The sequence below is a fragment of the Gymnoscopelus microlampas genome (assembly GCF_963454915.1).
Source record: "Gymnoscopelus microlampas genome assembly, chromosome: 10".
Taxonomy (NCBI): Eukaryota; Metazoa; Chordata; class Actinopteri; order Myctophiformes; family Myctophidae; genus Gymnoscopelus; species Gymnoscopelus microlampas.
In genome coordinates this window covers 16,930,035-16,947,874 of record NC_139947.1, presented here as the reverse complement: position 1 = coordinate 16,947,874, position 17,840 = coordinate 16,930,035, and the positions used below count along the sequence as shown (strand labels likewise).

The 17,840-nt window shown below is 42.4% G+C and overlaps 1 protein-coding gene across 2 annotated transcripts in view; it reads right to left on the bottom strand.

The window, feature by feature from the left end:
* tmcc1a (transmembrane and coiled-coil domain family 1a) overlaps nt 1-14,318 on the bottom strand; it is a gene marked incomplete at its 5' end in the record, with an annotated part of 65,445 nt that extends 51,127 nt beyond the window's left edge. The window contains 2 exons of one of the 2 annotated variants that reach the window (XM_084069701.1): nt 654-703; nt 14,261-14,318. In XM_084069701.1, the coding sequence (XP_083925827.1) occupies nt 654-660 (7 nt within the window). The remainder of the gene's footprint in view (nt 1-653; nt 704-14,260) is intronic. The other variant, XM_084069702.1, reaches the window with a different exon arrangement.
* Between the last annotated feature and the right edge of the window lie 3,522 nt (nt 14,319-17,840).

Here is a 17,840-nt window from a genome sequence, read left to right as displayed (position 1 = left end):
TGGTTATTGTCAGTGTATTAATCTGTGTTCTGTCCTGAAAATGGGTTCAACCGGCTTTAGAATCCAGAACAAACCAGGTAACTAATACAATTCTGAGCAGAAAACAAGGAAGGATTTACAAAGTGACCTGTTATATTTGCCATATAACAATAATATAATTGCCATGATGTAATTTCATCTTCATCACAGTTATTGTTCATACTGGACTGCCAGGCCAGAAAAGCAATATTATTTGTTAGCAATACGTTTCAAATTTCAAGTCAACACTATATGTTACTAGTACTACAACAGATAAAGATGATGGACAATATTTGGACTTCCTGTATACAGTATCAAGAGGTAGCTACTACACAAGTTAGGTTCCACCAAAGTTCGACATTGCTTTAAAGTCTCATGAAATGCAAAATTCAAATATGTTTAATGAGCGAATGTACTGCTGTACATGAAAGTGAGTCATTCCCACGCACCAGGATCCAGGCTAACTGGGATGACACACAGACTGCAAGATATAGTACAAAAGGTTGTGTAAAGCAGACAGACCTGTGCAAGCTGAGAGAGGGAAAAATACATGACAAATGTGGAGGTGGAAATAGAGAGAAGAATGATGAGAGAGAGAGAGAGAGATAATGGACAAATTAAGTGGAAAAACCCACCTACCATCAGCCCAACTGGCAGCCTAGTCAGACTCAGTGTCCTGGATTACCTGAGAGAAAGAGACAGAGAGAGGGGGGGGGGTATAATCAAGTCAATATCTCATAGAAATCACTGAACTTTAGTAACAAAAAAAGATCTGTCGCCTCCTGTTGTGGTCAATAATCACTTCCTCCATCAGCCGCGAAAATACTGGTTTACATCTACTGTAGCTGCCCCTCACTGTGTGGCATGAATTATAATAGTCTGTATGTGTGTGTGCGTGCGTGCGTGTGTTTAGACAGATGGTAGGTTTGATGTTTACCTGGTATCCTAGTTTCTCTGAAGCACTACATTTTCTTTTTCTTTGCACTCTACTTATGTGACCATTTTACCCTGTCATTTGTTGACGAGGATAAGTCGCTAAGATAAGAGTGTCTACTAAATGCTTCAGTTGTAAATTGCGTGTGAGTGTGAGTGTGTGTGTGTGTGTGTGTGTGTGTGTGTGTGTGTGTGTGTGTGTGTGTGTGTGTGTGTGTGTGTGTGTGTGTGTGTGTGTGTGTGTGTGTGTGTGTGTGCGCGTGTGCTACTGTGCTTCCGCCGGGAGCTCATTTGGTGTCCCTAAAGATGTCCCCTCCTTACCTTGCAACTAGGGACCAGGGTTTCCACTCAAAAAAGCCAACCAACAGTTATCACAAACAAAACGGAAGACTTTCCTTTAAGCCACTACACATGATTTTATACACCCATATCGTAGAGAATATAAAGTATTAATTCATTGAATTAATAGTTTTTTGTAAAACTGACTCAGAGCCAATTGTCAGAAGACCAACAGATTTATAACAGGAAAACATGACGTGATGATGATGTCATGTGTTTCAGAAAGGTTCAGTTAAAAGTCAATTGTTTTTGGCAAGCAACTGCAAGTGACACAGCTACGTTGCAAAATAATTAGGCTTTACACAGTGGGGGAAAGTACTAAATACTCAAGGACAGTTACTCAAGCACAATTTTATGGTACTTTACTTGTGTATTTCCATTTGTTCATACTTTATATCTTCAATATAAAGTCTCTCTATACTACATCTCATATTGCTTGTTGTACTTTTTACTCCAATTATTTGACAGCTTCAGTAACTTGTCACTTTGAAGATTTTATATTATTATAACAAAACACCCATTGACTGATCAATTCTGATGTGTTATTATAGGTTAAGCTACCCAGGAGCACATAAAGTACGGTAATTAAAATCAGATCCACCTTTACCAGCTGCAACATTTAAGTGATCAACACATTAATGCATTATTATACTGCCATCATGAATATGGGTCATTCGGTAATACTGTAGGTATATTTTGATCAATACCTTTGTACTTTAAGTCAATGTTTTAATGCAAGACTTAACCCTCTAGACTTAGCAAACTGGACTTGAGTTGGTTGTGTACTTGGACCGCTTTTTTCCTGTCTAGAGCAAATATCTTCGCTTCACGACGCGCCGTGTGCTTGTACTGTGATCTTCTATTTTTAGCTAATGTCCCCCCCTGGTTATGGATGCTGGGGTTCAAGTGGTTAAGTAAAATATCTGAGCACTTCTTTCACCACTGGCTTTACACCTAACATACTCATGTAAAGTAAAGTCCTGTGGCAAACTGAAGAAGCACAGAGGACAGCTGATTAAACAACAGGTTCCCCCCACAGGAGAGGTTATGTGCTTCGGTCACATATAGTCAGTCAGCGTTAGTCCCTGTGGTGCCTGCCCTGGCTGGCTGGCTGGCTGCCCCCACTGACACAGCAACCAATGACCCAGCAACATCCATCCACGGACACCCTGGAGACAGAGGTTCTACATGCAAACCATGTTCCTTCAGCTGTAGTACAGAGTCAACATGAATAATAACACGCAACTCATGCACACGCACAAGAATGTCATCTATACAAATGTAGCTTTGAGAAGCCCTGGCTCAAGAAAACATCCAGCCACAAAAATAATTTATCATCTTCAGTTAAACCAATGGTTTTCAAACCTTTTCATATCAGGGTCCATTATTTATTGGGTATTTGAGTCACGGACCACCGTTTGATGAGATTTAGACTCTCAGACCCAAACCTATGTTAATATTTTATTATCATTAGATACGATTTTGTCCACAATTCCATGCTGTATTGATGTGGTACCATAGGATAGATAATAACAGGCAAACGTTGATCAAAATAACAATTCTTTAATTAAGTAATGTAGATGTTTAACATTAATTTAACTCTTGAGAGCGTACATTTTACGCTCTCAAGAGTTAAAGATCAATAAGGGTCCATTTGGTTACCAATTCTCCATCATTTAGCTGGGGACCACCTGGAACCCCCTCAAGGGCCACTGGTGGTCCCCGGACCACTAGTTGAGAACCACTGAGTTAAACTATAATGTTCCAGTTCCAATCTTGGAATCTGTATCCTGTATGAGTTCTCTATCCTGATTGGATAAAACTAGTATACCACCTGTCCTGGACATGTATTTACTGTTCACTAAAAGAGCTGGAGAGACTCCTGTTACTGAACAAACACTGAGGTTCTCATTAACTTTGGATCGTGACCCCAGGTCACAGGAAGGTGTCAGTGGCTCACCGCCACCTTCTCGCTCTTATTTCCCTCTACAGAAATCAATTCGCCAAAAATAGCAGCTTTAGAAGAATAGGATAATATGATTATCGCTACGCAATTATTTTTGCCGCAATAATCATGACATATCATTTTTCATTTTTTTTCAAGTGTGGGGTCGGCAAAAATATTTCCCCCCATAAAAGGTGGTCGTGGTATAAAAAAAGTGTGATCACCCCTGCACTGTAGTAATGTTTGCTATGAGAATATAGACCTACTTTACACTTATTTTAACAAAGAAATATCACTTATACTCCCTTTAATATAGCAGCAGCAGCAGCAATAATGATAATCAGTTGGATGTGAGTGTTGTGTGTATCATTAAGAGAACAGGTGATCTACAGGTATAGTACACACACACACCGTCTGTGTTAAGCAGCAGCACTAGAGTCTTCAATTAACTTTGAGAGGTCCATTTTTAATTCAACACTGTGTATGTGTATTGTTATGTTTTAAATTTTTCTTTCATGTGAAACTGCTGGCCAACTGGATGTCCCTCTTGAGGGACAATAAAGGTGAACGTTAACTTATACTCAGAATGTTACAGCGCTGCTCCCTCTAGTCTAGACCAGGGTTTCTTAAAACCCTAGGGTACCGTGGCCCAGATATTTTGAATTTATCAATATCACTTCAGTTTAACCCCTTAGACCCTCCATACTTAGAAGAATGGACTTGACTTGCACTGTACTTGGTGCGTTCTTTTTGCTCTGCACAAAATCTCTTCGCCAAAAATAGCAGATCTACAAGCTCACAATGCGTCGTGATGCACGTACCATAATATGACATAAATGTAAGGTGCTACCAAGTAACTGTAAATGTAATTCAGGGGTGCCGTGGATGAAAAACGTATTTACAGGGGTGCCCTGAGCCAAGAAAGTTTGAGAACCTCAGGTCTAGACAGTAAAATCCTCAGTGTTAATGTTAACTCTGAGTGCGTACAAATGTAACCAAATGGACCCCTCCGGGTCCATTTGGTTACATTTGTACACTCTCAGATTGTGTTACAGTGTGGCAGTCTGCTCCCATATGAACATCATTGTACACACACACACACACACACACACACACATCCAACAGGGGGCTTTTAACTGTTAATAACAACGGTGGGACACCTTCAACCTGTTGTTGTTACTGATTATGTCCTCCAGAGAGCTGCACACACGCACACACACACACGCACACACACACACACGCACGCACACACGCATGCACTATTGCACTCACAGACAATCTTTCACTCACTCACTCACACACATGTGCATGCATGCACACACGCACACAGCATTTTTTTTGACAGCCGCCATCCGTGAATGATGATTGATAGTGATGTAGATGGATTAGACACACGTGAGTTAATCCTGTCGTGAGGGCTGTTCTATCATCCAACATCATGTTAGTAAATCCTCTGCTTCATGCAGCATGCAGGGATGATGGGATCCAATCACGCAACACTACCGGAATGCTTTCTGCATTGTCTACCGTTTTAGATTCTAACTAAATCCTCTTTCAGGAGCCTTTAGAGGACAAAGCACTATAGTCGGACATGACCTGTCACTGTGTCTGTGTGTCTGTGTGTGTGTGTGTGTGTGTGTGTGTGTGTGTGTGTGTGTGTGTGTGTGTGTGTGTGTGTGTGTGAACATTAATTCATTTCTAAACAGTAGAAAATAGACAATCTAAGCTTGCAAATTGTTTTTTTGGGCTTATAGTCGGTCATATTTTCAGCATGAGACATATTAGGTGAAAAATATTCGCCTATAATGACATGCCCAAATTAGGGACGCCAGGTTGACAGTGGTTAAAAGATAACATCACACAGCAAAGCGTGTGAATTCTACACTAACAATTCCTGCTGTAAGCAGCATTGCTGTTGAGCACAGGTTTTATACATGTGGCGTGCTGAATTAGCATATTGCTTTGCTGGGTTTTCAGTTACTTTTTTTGTTTTTCAGGGTTCTGGATCAAAGCAAGGGAATCAACCCATTCAACCTACAACAGGACGAACTGAAATAATGAATCGAAACTAGAGGATAACTGCAAAGTGCAAATCTCAACCACATTAACCCTGGCATCTCTATTTTGGAGCATGGAATTTTTAGTGGTTTCTTCCTCCATACCAGTTGACCGCAAATAAATACACTGTACAGACCCTTCAGCTGTCACAATATTTTCACTCGTTTCTGTAAATCTACGCCATTGGAACTAAGAGACAATTGTTTGTGAACACTGCACACAGAGCATTCCCAGAAACGTTCTAGTGACTGGACGTTCGCTCGCTGTGGCTGTGTAGCTGTAGCTGCAGCAGCAGCAGCAGAAAACAGAGGGGCGATTATCAGAGTCAACAGGTGTCAGCACCAGCCACAATGAGTCAGCATGTTTCTCCCAATCACTGCTGCTCTGTCAAAGGTGGACGAGTTTCGACCCCGCGGACAATGGCCTTTCTGGAACCTTGTCAGGCTTGCATCCTGATAAACACACTCGCGCACACGTACGCGACTACGCGTGTGCAGGCGCTCGCTCATGACCTTGTCCCTATAGCTCTAGCTCATTCCATTCAGATGAGCTGTGGGTCTTCCTGTGTTGGTGCCATTGTCTCAGAGACATGCTGAATGAGAGGGACACAGACAGCACACTGGTGTGCACACACAACCATACACACACACACACACACACACACACACACACACACACACACACACACACACACACACACACACGCTCTCTCTCTGAGTTACAAATGGATAAATTATCACTGAGGATTTTACTGTGCTGGAGATTATTAGTAAAATAGACAGCAGAGCATGCAGGTTACATAAATAGAGATAAATAATGGCACATACAGTACAGTGTATTCATTATTGTGATAGATTCTTGACAACTACCATCTGGTTAATTCTGGCTTCGTTTAAACAAGCAAATTCATAAGGTATGTAGTTACAAATGTATTAAAATATGAGAAATGCTGGCAAGTGTTCACACTGCCTCCCCATAAAAGTTGACAATTCAATAGCTTGCATTAGACATGTGCTATTAAGTTAATAGAACCCTGTAGTGTTATTAAAACCATCCATTATCATTATTGATAATGGTAGATTAAGTACCACAATTACAATAGCACAAGCAACGGCTCAAGTAGTGAACCTGACAATCTGAAATTTAAGATTAATTATACACAAGCTCACAGCGCAAGCTTGTGTGGTGTGGTTGAGGAAAACAAGAATGTACGAATGTATGGTAGAAAGATTATACATAAAAAATTATAATATATCATTTCAGAAAATATCAGCCCGGTTGTTTGATTCCACAGTTCTGCCCGACATTTCTACTGTCCATTTTACTCCACATAAAAAAGCTTCAAACTCTCAGCCAAAAAAAAAAAAAGAAGTGTGGTGGTCACTCCGCCCCGCGTTGTGACAACTGAAGCAGCCATGTTGTTGTTCATTGTTGAACCATACTGTAGGTTGACTCAAAATATGGCCATAGCTTAGACAAGACTGTACAGTGTTCTAGAAGAGAGGCTGCGATTTGATGTCTAACAGACCAGCCTTTGTTCCCCCAGAGCCACACAAACACACGCACGTACACACGAACACGAACACACACACACACACACAGGCCCCATCTCTGCTCTTTGTGCTGGGGCCTCTTTCACTGACCGACACACATCAATAAGACGGGAATTAGGCCAGAGAGTTCACACTGCGCTGTTTGAGAGTGTGTGTGTGTGTGTGTGTGTGTGTGTGTGTGTGTGTGTGTGTGTGTGTGTGTGTGTGTGTGTGTGTGTGTGTGTGTGTGTGTGTGTGTGTATGCATGGATGCTTGCACGTGCGTGTCTGTGTGTGTGAGACAGAGACAGCGAAATATAGGGTTAAAGAAAGAGTTTAAATGTGTATACATTAGTGTGTGTGAGCGCACGGCCGCACGCCTTCATGTGTTCTCTTTGACCGATGGAAATTTGACAATATCTCATTCTGCAGCTGTATAATGACAGCACAGGCAGGAAACAGGAACAATCGTTATTGTATTTGTGCGTGTGTGTGCGCGCGCGTGTGTGTGTATGTGTGTGTAGGAGGGTTGGTGGCTGTGGGGCAGCGGTTAGGGCAGAGAATGGCAGTGTCAGTTCTTCTGATAGGCAGGAGACGTCTTCACCAAGCTGCAAATGGTATGATAAGTATGCAAGAGATGTGTGTGTGTGTGTGTGTGTGTGTGTGTGTGTGTGTGTGTGTGTGTGTGTGTGTGTGTGTGTGTGTGTGTGTGTGTGTGTGTGTGTGTGTGTGTGTGCTCTCTTTCTGTTGTGCTGTGCCGGCAGTGCACGGTTGAACAGGTAATGACGAGGTGAATCAATAGCTGTAATAATTCTCTGACAGGTCAGGACAAAACGCCCAATTCTGCTGTCTATAGAGTCCTCTACCATCTAGGAACAGGACAAACCAGAATATACACATACATACAGTACCGCTTATGACCTGGGTGTTGTTAACCCACTGATATAAAAGAATCACATCAGAGTCTAGTCTAGAACAGAGTCTAGACTCTACTCTAGACCCAGCGATTCTCACCCTGTGGGCCGGGGCTGGAATCACCAGACTCATATCCACGCAGTGATATAGTCTGTCTACGCCAGGCTACCACTGGTGGGCAGTGATCATATTGTAAGTGGGCCCCCACATCAGGCATGCAAACAGCCCCGAGGTGAAAAAGGTGACAACATTTTGTTTTCTTTCGGGTCAGGTGTCACACAATTGCCCTATTTGGGTTCAAAAAGGTGACTGTAGCTGAAAAGTGACACTTTTGCATGTCTGCCACATAATTGGCAAAACACTGGATAATGTAAATATTAATATAAAAAAATATAATGAAAAAAACCATCATGGTATTTTTTATTTGTTTGCATAATTCAGCAGCTGTATGGGAACTGACAGGTGCTGAAGTCTGTTTAGATCCTGACCTAACAAGGGGTCACAGAAGGCGACATGCCTACCAAATGTTGTTGTTACTACCGACTTACACACAGGTATTTTTTCCTGGTGGAGGAAGCAGAGAATGTAGAGGCATACCGTATGGAGTGTGTCAAGCCCCATAACTCGGCCCCCACAAAACTAACCTGAGAGGCGTTTACTGGGGCCAGGTCTCCGGCTCATATTCCACCAACAAATCATCCTCCTCAGCCGTCAGGTTGGAAACCACCTGCATGGCTGCTGAAATCTCATACCGGAGATTAGGTCAAAGACAGACGGAGATGACGAATGGTGACGTGTGTGCGTCAGCGTTTCTGCGATCAAAGTGACCTGGCTGCTGTGAGGTTATTCGGCCACAGGGCATCTGCCCCTTAGCGGTGCCAGCGACAGGTGAGACCAACTTAAATGCAATACCACATAAATAATCTCCCATCAGCACCTATTTAAATAGTCCTCTAGCCCTCTGTCGGGTCCCTCTGAGCACAGGCAACTGGACACCTCTCTGACCCACTAGCAGGGGCTAGTAAGGATCAGTACATACTGTATGAGCTTGCGGTACTGAAGCTTGCACTGGGAGACCGGGGCTGGGAGCCAACACGTCGATATTGGGCCAACAACCTCGACTTAACACCATGGGAGCAGATAAGCATTGAAGGATACTCTTCCATCCTGACCCCCGAACCACAATAATATCCAACCTTTGCTATACTAGGCAAGAAGTACTCAGATGTACGTAAGTAAAAGTAGCAATACCACAGACATGAGATACAGATTCAAGAGCTACATCATGTATCAACATGATGCTACGTACAGTACAATATCTCCTAATACTGTTCTGTGTAACATTGTGGAACTGGAGCGCGCCATTGGAACACATTGAGTGTTCCAAGAGAACATTGAGTTCTCCATCTGCTAGGCTAGGTTTTGGCCAGCAACAGAACATTAGTGGTTAAGAATTAGGTAAAATCTTTTCACAATCACAAGCATATCATTAAAGCAATAAGACACCCGAGGCCATGATATATTGTATTATACCACGGCTACAGGCAGTTTTATGACACTCCAATAAATGTAGCCATGATATAATCACAATATACCACAGCCTCTCGTATATTACTGCTTTCATATTTGTAAGGCAAGGTGACCTCTGCCATGGTATCGCTATCGTGGTCAGATGAGCCTGACATGGATGATCTAATGCTAAAGCGTATCTGTGATAAATACAAACTTGTTGGCATACCGATTAATAACTGCTGTAGGATTACTTAAATTTGTTGAAATAATCCCCCGAACGACAGCAGACAAATTATCGCATGTGTGAAATGCTAGCTTAAGTTTGAAAGCCAAGTTGAAAGCGAGTGTTTGAACTTCTGTGACACAGCATGACCCCGGCTTCTCTTCTGCTTCTTGGCTCCAGGCAGGAAGAAAGCAGAGGGAAGCTGGCAGCTCGTTGCCACTAGAAACCACAGCCTTTGAAAAGGAATTTCACCTTCATTCTGTAGTGTGGGAGTCTGTGATCTACTGGAGAGAACAGAGACATTGTGTTCAGAGCCTTAATCGAGAAATAAAAATAACTACTTTATTAGACGTTTATCATTACTGGTGATATTGGCAAACCGATGACTTTCTCAAGAGGCTCAAGAATTCTTTCAGTGTGTGGATTCTAAAATTAGCCGCACTTAGTTGTGTGCCAGTGTTGCACACCGAAAATAGCAGATCTACAAGCTCACAACAAGTTGTGTCACATTGTGAGCTTGTAGGTCAGGCATGCATGAGACATTTCTACTACTGCCCTGTGGTCTTTGCAACAGCAAAGCCATGCATGAACAGGAAGTAGGTGGATATACGCAACACAGATTGACACAAAATCAAATGACGATACTGTATACTGTATAATATATTATTTTTAACAAAATATTGTAAAACAATATTGTAAAAGATATTGTAAAAAATATTGTAAAAGATATTGCAAAAAATATTGTAAAATATATTGTAAAAAATATTGTAAAAGATAGTGTACAAAATATTGTACAAAATATTGTACAAAATATTGTAAAACATATCGATATTAATTCTAATGTTTTAGGACAATTGATCATGTTTTATTGTGACCAGAGTATAAAACACACTGTCCACAGCCCTCATATGAGACACAGACTGAGTAGAAAGAAATGAGCAAAAGGAGCATTAGTGAGGATCTATTATATGAAGATAGGTTGAAAAAAATGGGTGAAGTCGTCCTTTAAATGAAACCAGCAAAAGACAACACTTATTTCATATGACAATATTACAATATCCAAAATCCCAGACAATAGGCCTAAAGTCTCATATCACAATCATATAGATACAGGTATATTGCACAGACCTAATTATTGACTTGCAGATATTGAGAACACGTTGTTTAAAATGTTACTCATTGCTTTGTCAACATACTGTAGGTGTGTTCCCTGTCATGCAAGTAAGCTGAATTTAATGTATTTATTTATTTTAATTACATTTTGGTAACTTGTAAGTATCCCCATTGAGAAATTTATTCTCTGCATTCTAACTATTAGGAGCAGTGGAAGCCACCTAGGGGCACTCGTTAAGCAGTTAGGGGTTCTTGCTCAAGGGCACTTCAACACAAAGCCAGTAGGAGCCGGGGATTGAACCAGAGACCTTCCTGTTCCCACGCCGGCTTTACCTCCTGAGCCAAGGCCACCCAAGAAAAGTTCATTTTGATTGTTCTTTTTATAGAAAGAAACAAGAAAGAAAGAAAGAAAGAGGGGGGAGAGAGAAAAAGAGTAAAGACCACCGTTGTAGATTAAAAAAGGACGGCCATAAAATGAAACAGAGAGAGGAAAATGACTGCTTCCTTCCTGAGACACAGAAACTTCCTCCTGACTCACAGCTGCATTGACGCTGAGCCTTTGACTGGGCATCACTGAGCCAAATCACAATCTGCTATGATGCTGTGTAGACCCAGGGAAATTGAAAAGGAACACCCCTGTTTACACGGAGCCAAGTCAATTTATAGAAATTAGACTAATGTAATTCACAACTGCTCTGCCAAGTCCTGACCTCATACTCTATGCAACTACATTATAGTACATCTACAACTACATCTGCAGTCCACATTTACAGGCAGTTGCACCAAACCAATCCCATTACAGTATGCTATATTTACTATACATGTCAGCCTATAGCCATTTAGTTAACTATAGCCACAAACACTGTTCCTTCCTTTCCAGACAAAACATTTCATATCACTATCAGCTTCACTATACAATAGCAGTCTGTACCTGTATTGCTTAACTACTGTATATAACCTATCACATTTATAACTTTATAGAAACACACTTGTGTTAAAATTGGCATCCATCTAAATGCTATAACTAAACTAAAGCAAACCATTTCTGTTGTATAAGAGGCCAGCTACTCGTGGTCCATTAATCAGCCGAGGGAAATGAGCCGAGCCAAATACTGAGCAGAACTTGTATTAGCTTCTGGCCGTGATCCAGGAGAAGCATATCTTCACCACATCCTTACCTTGACCAGTTCAACAAAATGAAGCATCGATCAGCTGAGGAAGCAACTCTGTGTGGGGTCGGCCTTATGTTCCCTCAGCATTATTTTCCCTCTGCCCTATATTCCCTCAGCTCTATTTTTCCCCAGCCCTATGTTCCCTCAACCCTATGTCCCTTACCTCAATGGTCCTACAACTCTATGCTCCCTCAGCTCTGTATTTCCTCAGCCCTTATGTTCCCTCAACCTTATGTCCCTTAGCTACTGTATATGTGGCAGGGGTTGGGGTTGGGGTTGAGGGAACATACGGCTAAGGGAACATACTGTAGACACGCTTCCCTCTGTGTCCTTCACACTTTCGGTTCCGTTTATTGTTAACCACTTTCAATCCAACATCCCTATTTTGGGCATGTCATTATAGGTGAATGTTGAAGTATAATAGGGCTTAAATGGCTATTGCACTTTTAAACACTTTTGCCGCCATTGTAACATCTACTCTGGCTTTTGTGTGCACCCCAGACAGTTATATTTTTAAGTCGCTTGATTAAATATTTAGATATTTGATATTACTTTCATCAGTCACGCCCCTTCCTATAAACCTATAATCCTATAAACCAGCAAGGACATGTATGTGTTTTCAATGAGTTTAACATGGAGTTTGAACTTGAAATTACAATGGGTTTATATACTGTAGGAATGGGGTGATAAAAATGAATATCAAATATTCAAATATTGAAGCAAGCAACTTAAAAACTGTCTGGGGTGTACACAAAAGCCAGAGTAGGCGTTAAAATTATAGCTTGGTAAACCATCCCGGTCGTGTTATTCACATTTCATTTTCATTCAGCAGAATGAAAATGAAATGTGAATTCCTCGACCGGGATGGTTTACCAGGCTATCAAAATGACCCCAGAAGTGCTTAAAGTGAAATAGCCCTTTAAGTGGTTAACCACTTAAACCCCAGCATCCGTATTGTGGGGAAAGCTTTCGCAGGAAAATAGCACACTAGTATAGAGCCCTGAGGGACTCCGGTCAACCATATAGGGTTTAAGTGGTTAATGCAGCCCTGTGTTATTATTCATACACACAAACATACCTACTGTACATACATTCATACAAAACATACAGCTCTCATATCAGCTCCTGACCAGGCAGGCACACCATGACTGGTTGTGGAAGAGAGGGGTGGGGGTGGGGGGGGGGGGGGGTTGGGGTGATGGTGGCGTCATCCTGGTGGTCTGACCAGCAAAGTGAGACATGAATGGCTGTGACGCTGGTGTCCTGAAGGGGCGGCCATGCCCTCGGCCGCTTAACCCAGTGTGGTGAACAGATAGTGGCATACAGTGGTTATCACTTTCACTCCCTCTAATGCTCTGTTTAGCCATGTGTGTGTGTGTGTGTGTGTGTGTGTGTGTGTGTGTGTGTGTGTGTGTGTGTGTGTGTGTGTGTGTGTGTGTGTGTGTGTGTGTGTGTGTGTGTGTGTGTGAGTGTGAGTGTGAGTGTGTGTGTGTGTGTGTGTGCACTGCAGTCCAAAAAACAAATAACAGAGATAGGGAGAGCCAGAGTATCAGGATGGATGAGTACAACAAGTGAATGACAACAAACCTCCAGTTCATAATCGTTATGCCAAGTTCCATCCTCCAGGCCATATAGCCTTTTGGTTTGCATATACTGACAAATGATAAACCTGGCTTGCAGAGCTCCCTTTAGTTGAAACCTGTGTAGCCTCCATTTAAATGTGATTATGTGCTTATATATTTGAGGGCCAAGGCCTCTGAGAGCCTAACACAGAAGTAGCCCACAAATGGAACCAAACAGAGCCTAAATTAACATCCAGGATTTTTACTCTGCACGTTAAGCCGGTTTTTAGGACCAACCTGTCCATTACAGTCCTGTTGAGGAGGCACCAGTGGAGGCGACTACACTGTCACAAATCACTGTATGCAGTGGTGTAAAGTAACTAAGTACATTTACTCAAGTACTGTACTTAAATGCAATTTTGAGGTACTTTAACTTTACTTGAGTATTTATTATTATATTTCGGCTATTTTCAAAAGATTTGTATGCATTTGAAAACTTGTGAAATGGGACATTCTGCATGATGAGTACTTTCTACTTTTGGTACTTTAAGTACATTTTTATGCCAATACTTTTCTACTTTTTTTCGTATTTCTACAATAGGGTATTGATACTTTTACTTAAGTAACAAGTGTGAGCACTTCATCCATCACTGATATGCTACTTTATCAAACCACAGCCAGTCAGCCAATGACAGCAACCATAACACTTTGGAGTAATCACCCACCGCGGTAACAATGTAGCGGACACAGGTTGACAGACGCGCTACAAGTACCGCTACTCTGAACACTCACACAACATCTGAAATGATAAAACATCTCCATCGAAATCCAACAACAGACCATCCGCATGGCACTGTAAACAGCATTTGCCAAACTAAAGCACATCAAGGCAGGTGAGAGTGAGATCGTGTGAAATTGAAGTATTAAATCGGCACTTACATTACATGGGTGATGAGAAACTGTTGGGTCTGTGGCTGACTGACGTCCACGATCACCCCACCCCTCTGTGACAGTTGTTCACACTGCCTCCCACAATGACCGGTGTTGCCAGGTTGTGTGAGAGAAATAAGCAACCAGGTCTAGGAAAACAAGCCCAAAAGAAGCGACTACATAGGCCACTGGCCACATGAGCACTTTAAACCTATAATGCATCCAAGCTCACAGCTGCTATTTTCAAAAACAAAATCTTGAAGAAAATGTGAAAAATGTGGAATATTTTTGAAACATTTTAACAAAACAAAGCTTGTATGGGGGTCCCTGGAAAATATGTTCAGATAGATGGGGGTCCGCAGAAGAATATATATTTATTTTTCCTTGACATGAAAATGATTGAGAACCACTCGTTTAAACAACATTAGGAAACAAGCCCAAATAAGCAACTACACTTTAGAAACAAGCCCAATTTGCCAGCAACTTTACAGAACGACAAGCCAAAAGTCGCTTATAATATGCGGACATGGCAACACTATCAATGACGTATGGTCATTGGACGGTAGAAGCGATATCCCATTGCCCGAGTGGACAGTAGCGCTGTGATTGGCTGGTACATTTACGATTCACCCTGCGGACTTCAGAGGGAGGTGGCCTATTTGCTTAGACAAGTTATTATTTTCTATGTGAGTCAGACTTTTAAAGAATAGATGTTATATTCACCAGCTATCCCTATAAACTCTAACGTGTAAATGTAATTTACTAAAACCAACTGTTGCCTAACAACCAACTAGCCAATCACTGCATGGTTGTACTGTACTATGTCCTCCGGTGTATGGGATTTAGACTAGGTGACTGGCTTGCTACAACTGTTGTGATTACACAACTGAGCTGTACTGTTTCTGTCTGTCCACCCACAGGAGAGACATGTATGCAAGGGAACTGACACTAGAATTAGATGATCTTTTAGCTTCTATTTTTCATAACAATACACATGAACTATAGCCTATGAATTGATACAAAAGTTGAATGAACTCAGGCCTACATTTTTATTTCAGTAAATTGCATTATAATACCATTTGAATTGATATACTGACAGGCCTACATTTTTATTTTGGTCGATGGCATTAAAAAAAAGGACCACAGTAGTTCTGCATTTCACTGACCAGAGGCCTACAATATTCTAGCCTGCATTAGCCAGACTGATAACGTGGATTCACTCACACGTTCCTCGTGGAGGAACGTGTGAGTGAATCCACATTATCAGTCTGGCTAATGCCAGGCTAACAATATTCCACCCACCTTACATTTCATAAGACTAATGAACTGTGTGGGTTACACAAACACAGCAACTTCTTTTGACAGGAATAGCCTACAGTCTCACTTGTGGCAAATAGCACATGAAACACCAACCAAATCTCCTCGTTGACAGAAAGGCGGTGGACATATTAATCATAATAACACATACCCCCCCCCCCCCATGCTATATACAATATACAATAATACAACAAGAAAGGTCTGTGTAAGTCATTGGTTGCAGTCACCAGGACCTGAGGAAGCTGCAGGGGAAATAGCATTTATAAATATGCTGCAGCGCTCGCTTTTGTGGTATTATGGGCAGAAGTGAAAGTGCTTTTGGAGGTTTGATGCCGTTTGATGCTGCACACACACAGAGCTGGCGAAAATTTCTGGGAACTGAGATTACACAGACACAGACACACAGAGGATAATAACAGAACAATAACAAACACAGATGCACCCAGTGGCATGATGGGAAATCCCTACTCGGCTCAACTAATCGCTACACAGCCCCCACCTCAGGGGTTCACTGTCGCAGTAACTCTTCTCACCCCCGGGCTGGGCGACCTGTTGGCGAATGGTTAGGGCGCATACCACATGGATACAAAACGTCTTCTTCAGAATGTCCCCGGTTCGACCCCCGGTCCGCCGGACTGTTTGTTGTGTCTCATTCCTTTGCCCTCTGTCCCCCTTTCCTGTCTCTCTCTCTCTCACTGTCGCAATCAAAATGAAGCAGAAATACTGAAAATAAATAATAATAATAAGCATTCTCACCCCAGCACTAAGTCCCAGAGGTGCAGGGGCGGACTTCTCTTCTCCCAGGGTCTCTGTGTTCCCTGGGAAGGAATGTCCAGTTTGTACTAGGGGCCTTCTGCCTCCTCTGCCTCTTCTGTACTGGTAAGGGGAAGGTAAGGTGCCAGCCAGTCCTTATACGCAGACCATGTCTGATAGCTTGGCCAACACAATACATGGTCCAATACGTAATATACTCACTTGGAGTACCTGAAGTGGCATTTGAAACTCCTGGGGAGTCTCCAAGGAAATCAACAGGCAGACAAGCCTCTCTACAATATCACAGCTAGAAGGTCTTGGGTTCGATTCCCGCCGGGGACGCTGTGGGCTCTGGGGGCGTGTTCTCTCCTCCGCGTCATCAGTGCCCAGGGTATGGGTGGGGTTGGTGAAAGGGCCTTTCTGTGTGGAGTTTGCATGTTCTCCCCGTGTCTCCTAGGGTAGGTACCCTCACAAAAACATGCAGTAATCCTGGTCTCTATACTGCCTCCCCCTGGTCAGCCGGGGCGCCTGATGGAGGGGAAAGGAACTGATTGGAATAATGTGTTCCTTCCACGTTACGTCCAACCAGGGAACCTACCCCCTGTCGGGTGATAAGAAGCGGCTTGCTAGCTCTCATGCATTGAAGGAGGCATGAGCTCGGCTCTCCCTAGGCTGGCAGAGGTAGTGTAGCGCCCAGGATTACATAGACAATTGGCACTGGGTGAAAAAATGGGTTACAAGATCGTGGGATAAAAATTTAAGAGAGAGAAAAAAAAGGCCTCTCTACCATGTACAGGAAGAATCGAGTGCAGTTGGTAGAGAGAAGAGTTATCAGTTATGTTGTACACAAATTCAACCAGTCGTAGGTGGTCATCCCATTCACCTCCAGACACAGTGGTGTACAGAAGTTTTACCAACTAGTTCTTTGTGGTCCTGGTTGCTCATTTCACCATGGCATCTTTAACATACGATGAATTACTCCCGTGAATTGATGAAGTATTCAATTTGACAAGGTCTGACTCGAATTGACGGCCTTGTGAAAACTCTGAGGTGCAACCTGGTGGCAGATGTTAATCTTCAAACAAACAGCCCGGATCGCTGGCCTAGCGGTCCGGGCACTTAGTCTTGTTATTGGTTGCTTGTTAATCAGGAACTTCAGTGTGTACAAGTTAAGGTATTTAGTAAAGATGAGGTACTTCAGGTCTGCTGCAATTTTCTCAAAAGGCCTGGATGTTTTGCATAGGGGCCTGTTGGTGTGGCATGTGTGGTTGCCGTGCTTCACAGGATGTCTATTAAAGACACCAATAAGTTATGTCATGAGTGTCATGTAAGGCCAGAATCCTTTGACCTGATCCCCTTGTAATGTGTTTTGTACACTGTCCAGGGAACAGATGCCATGTCAAGTTTGAAAAAAACTCATTCTGCAAGCTACAAGGGACTGCAGTCTTTAAAACAAGGTCACCCGGTGGGGGTCTGACTATTGTGACACAAGATACTGTCAACGATCCCACTGACATAG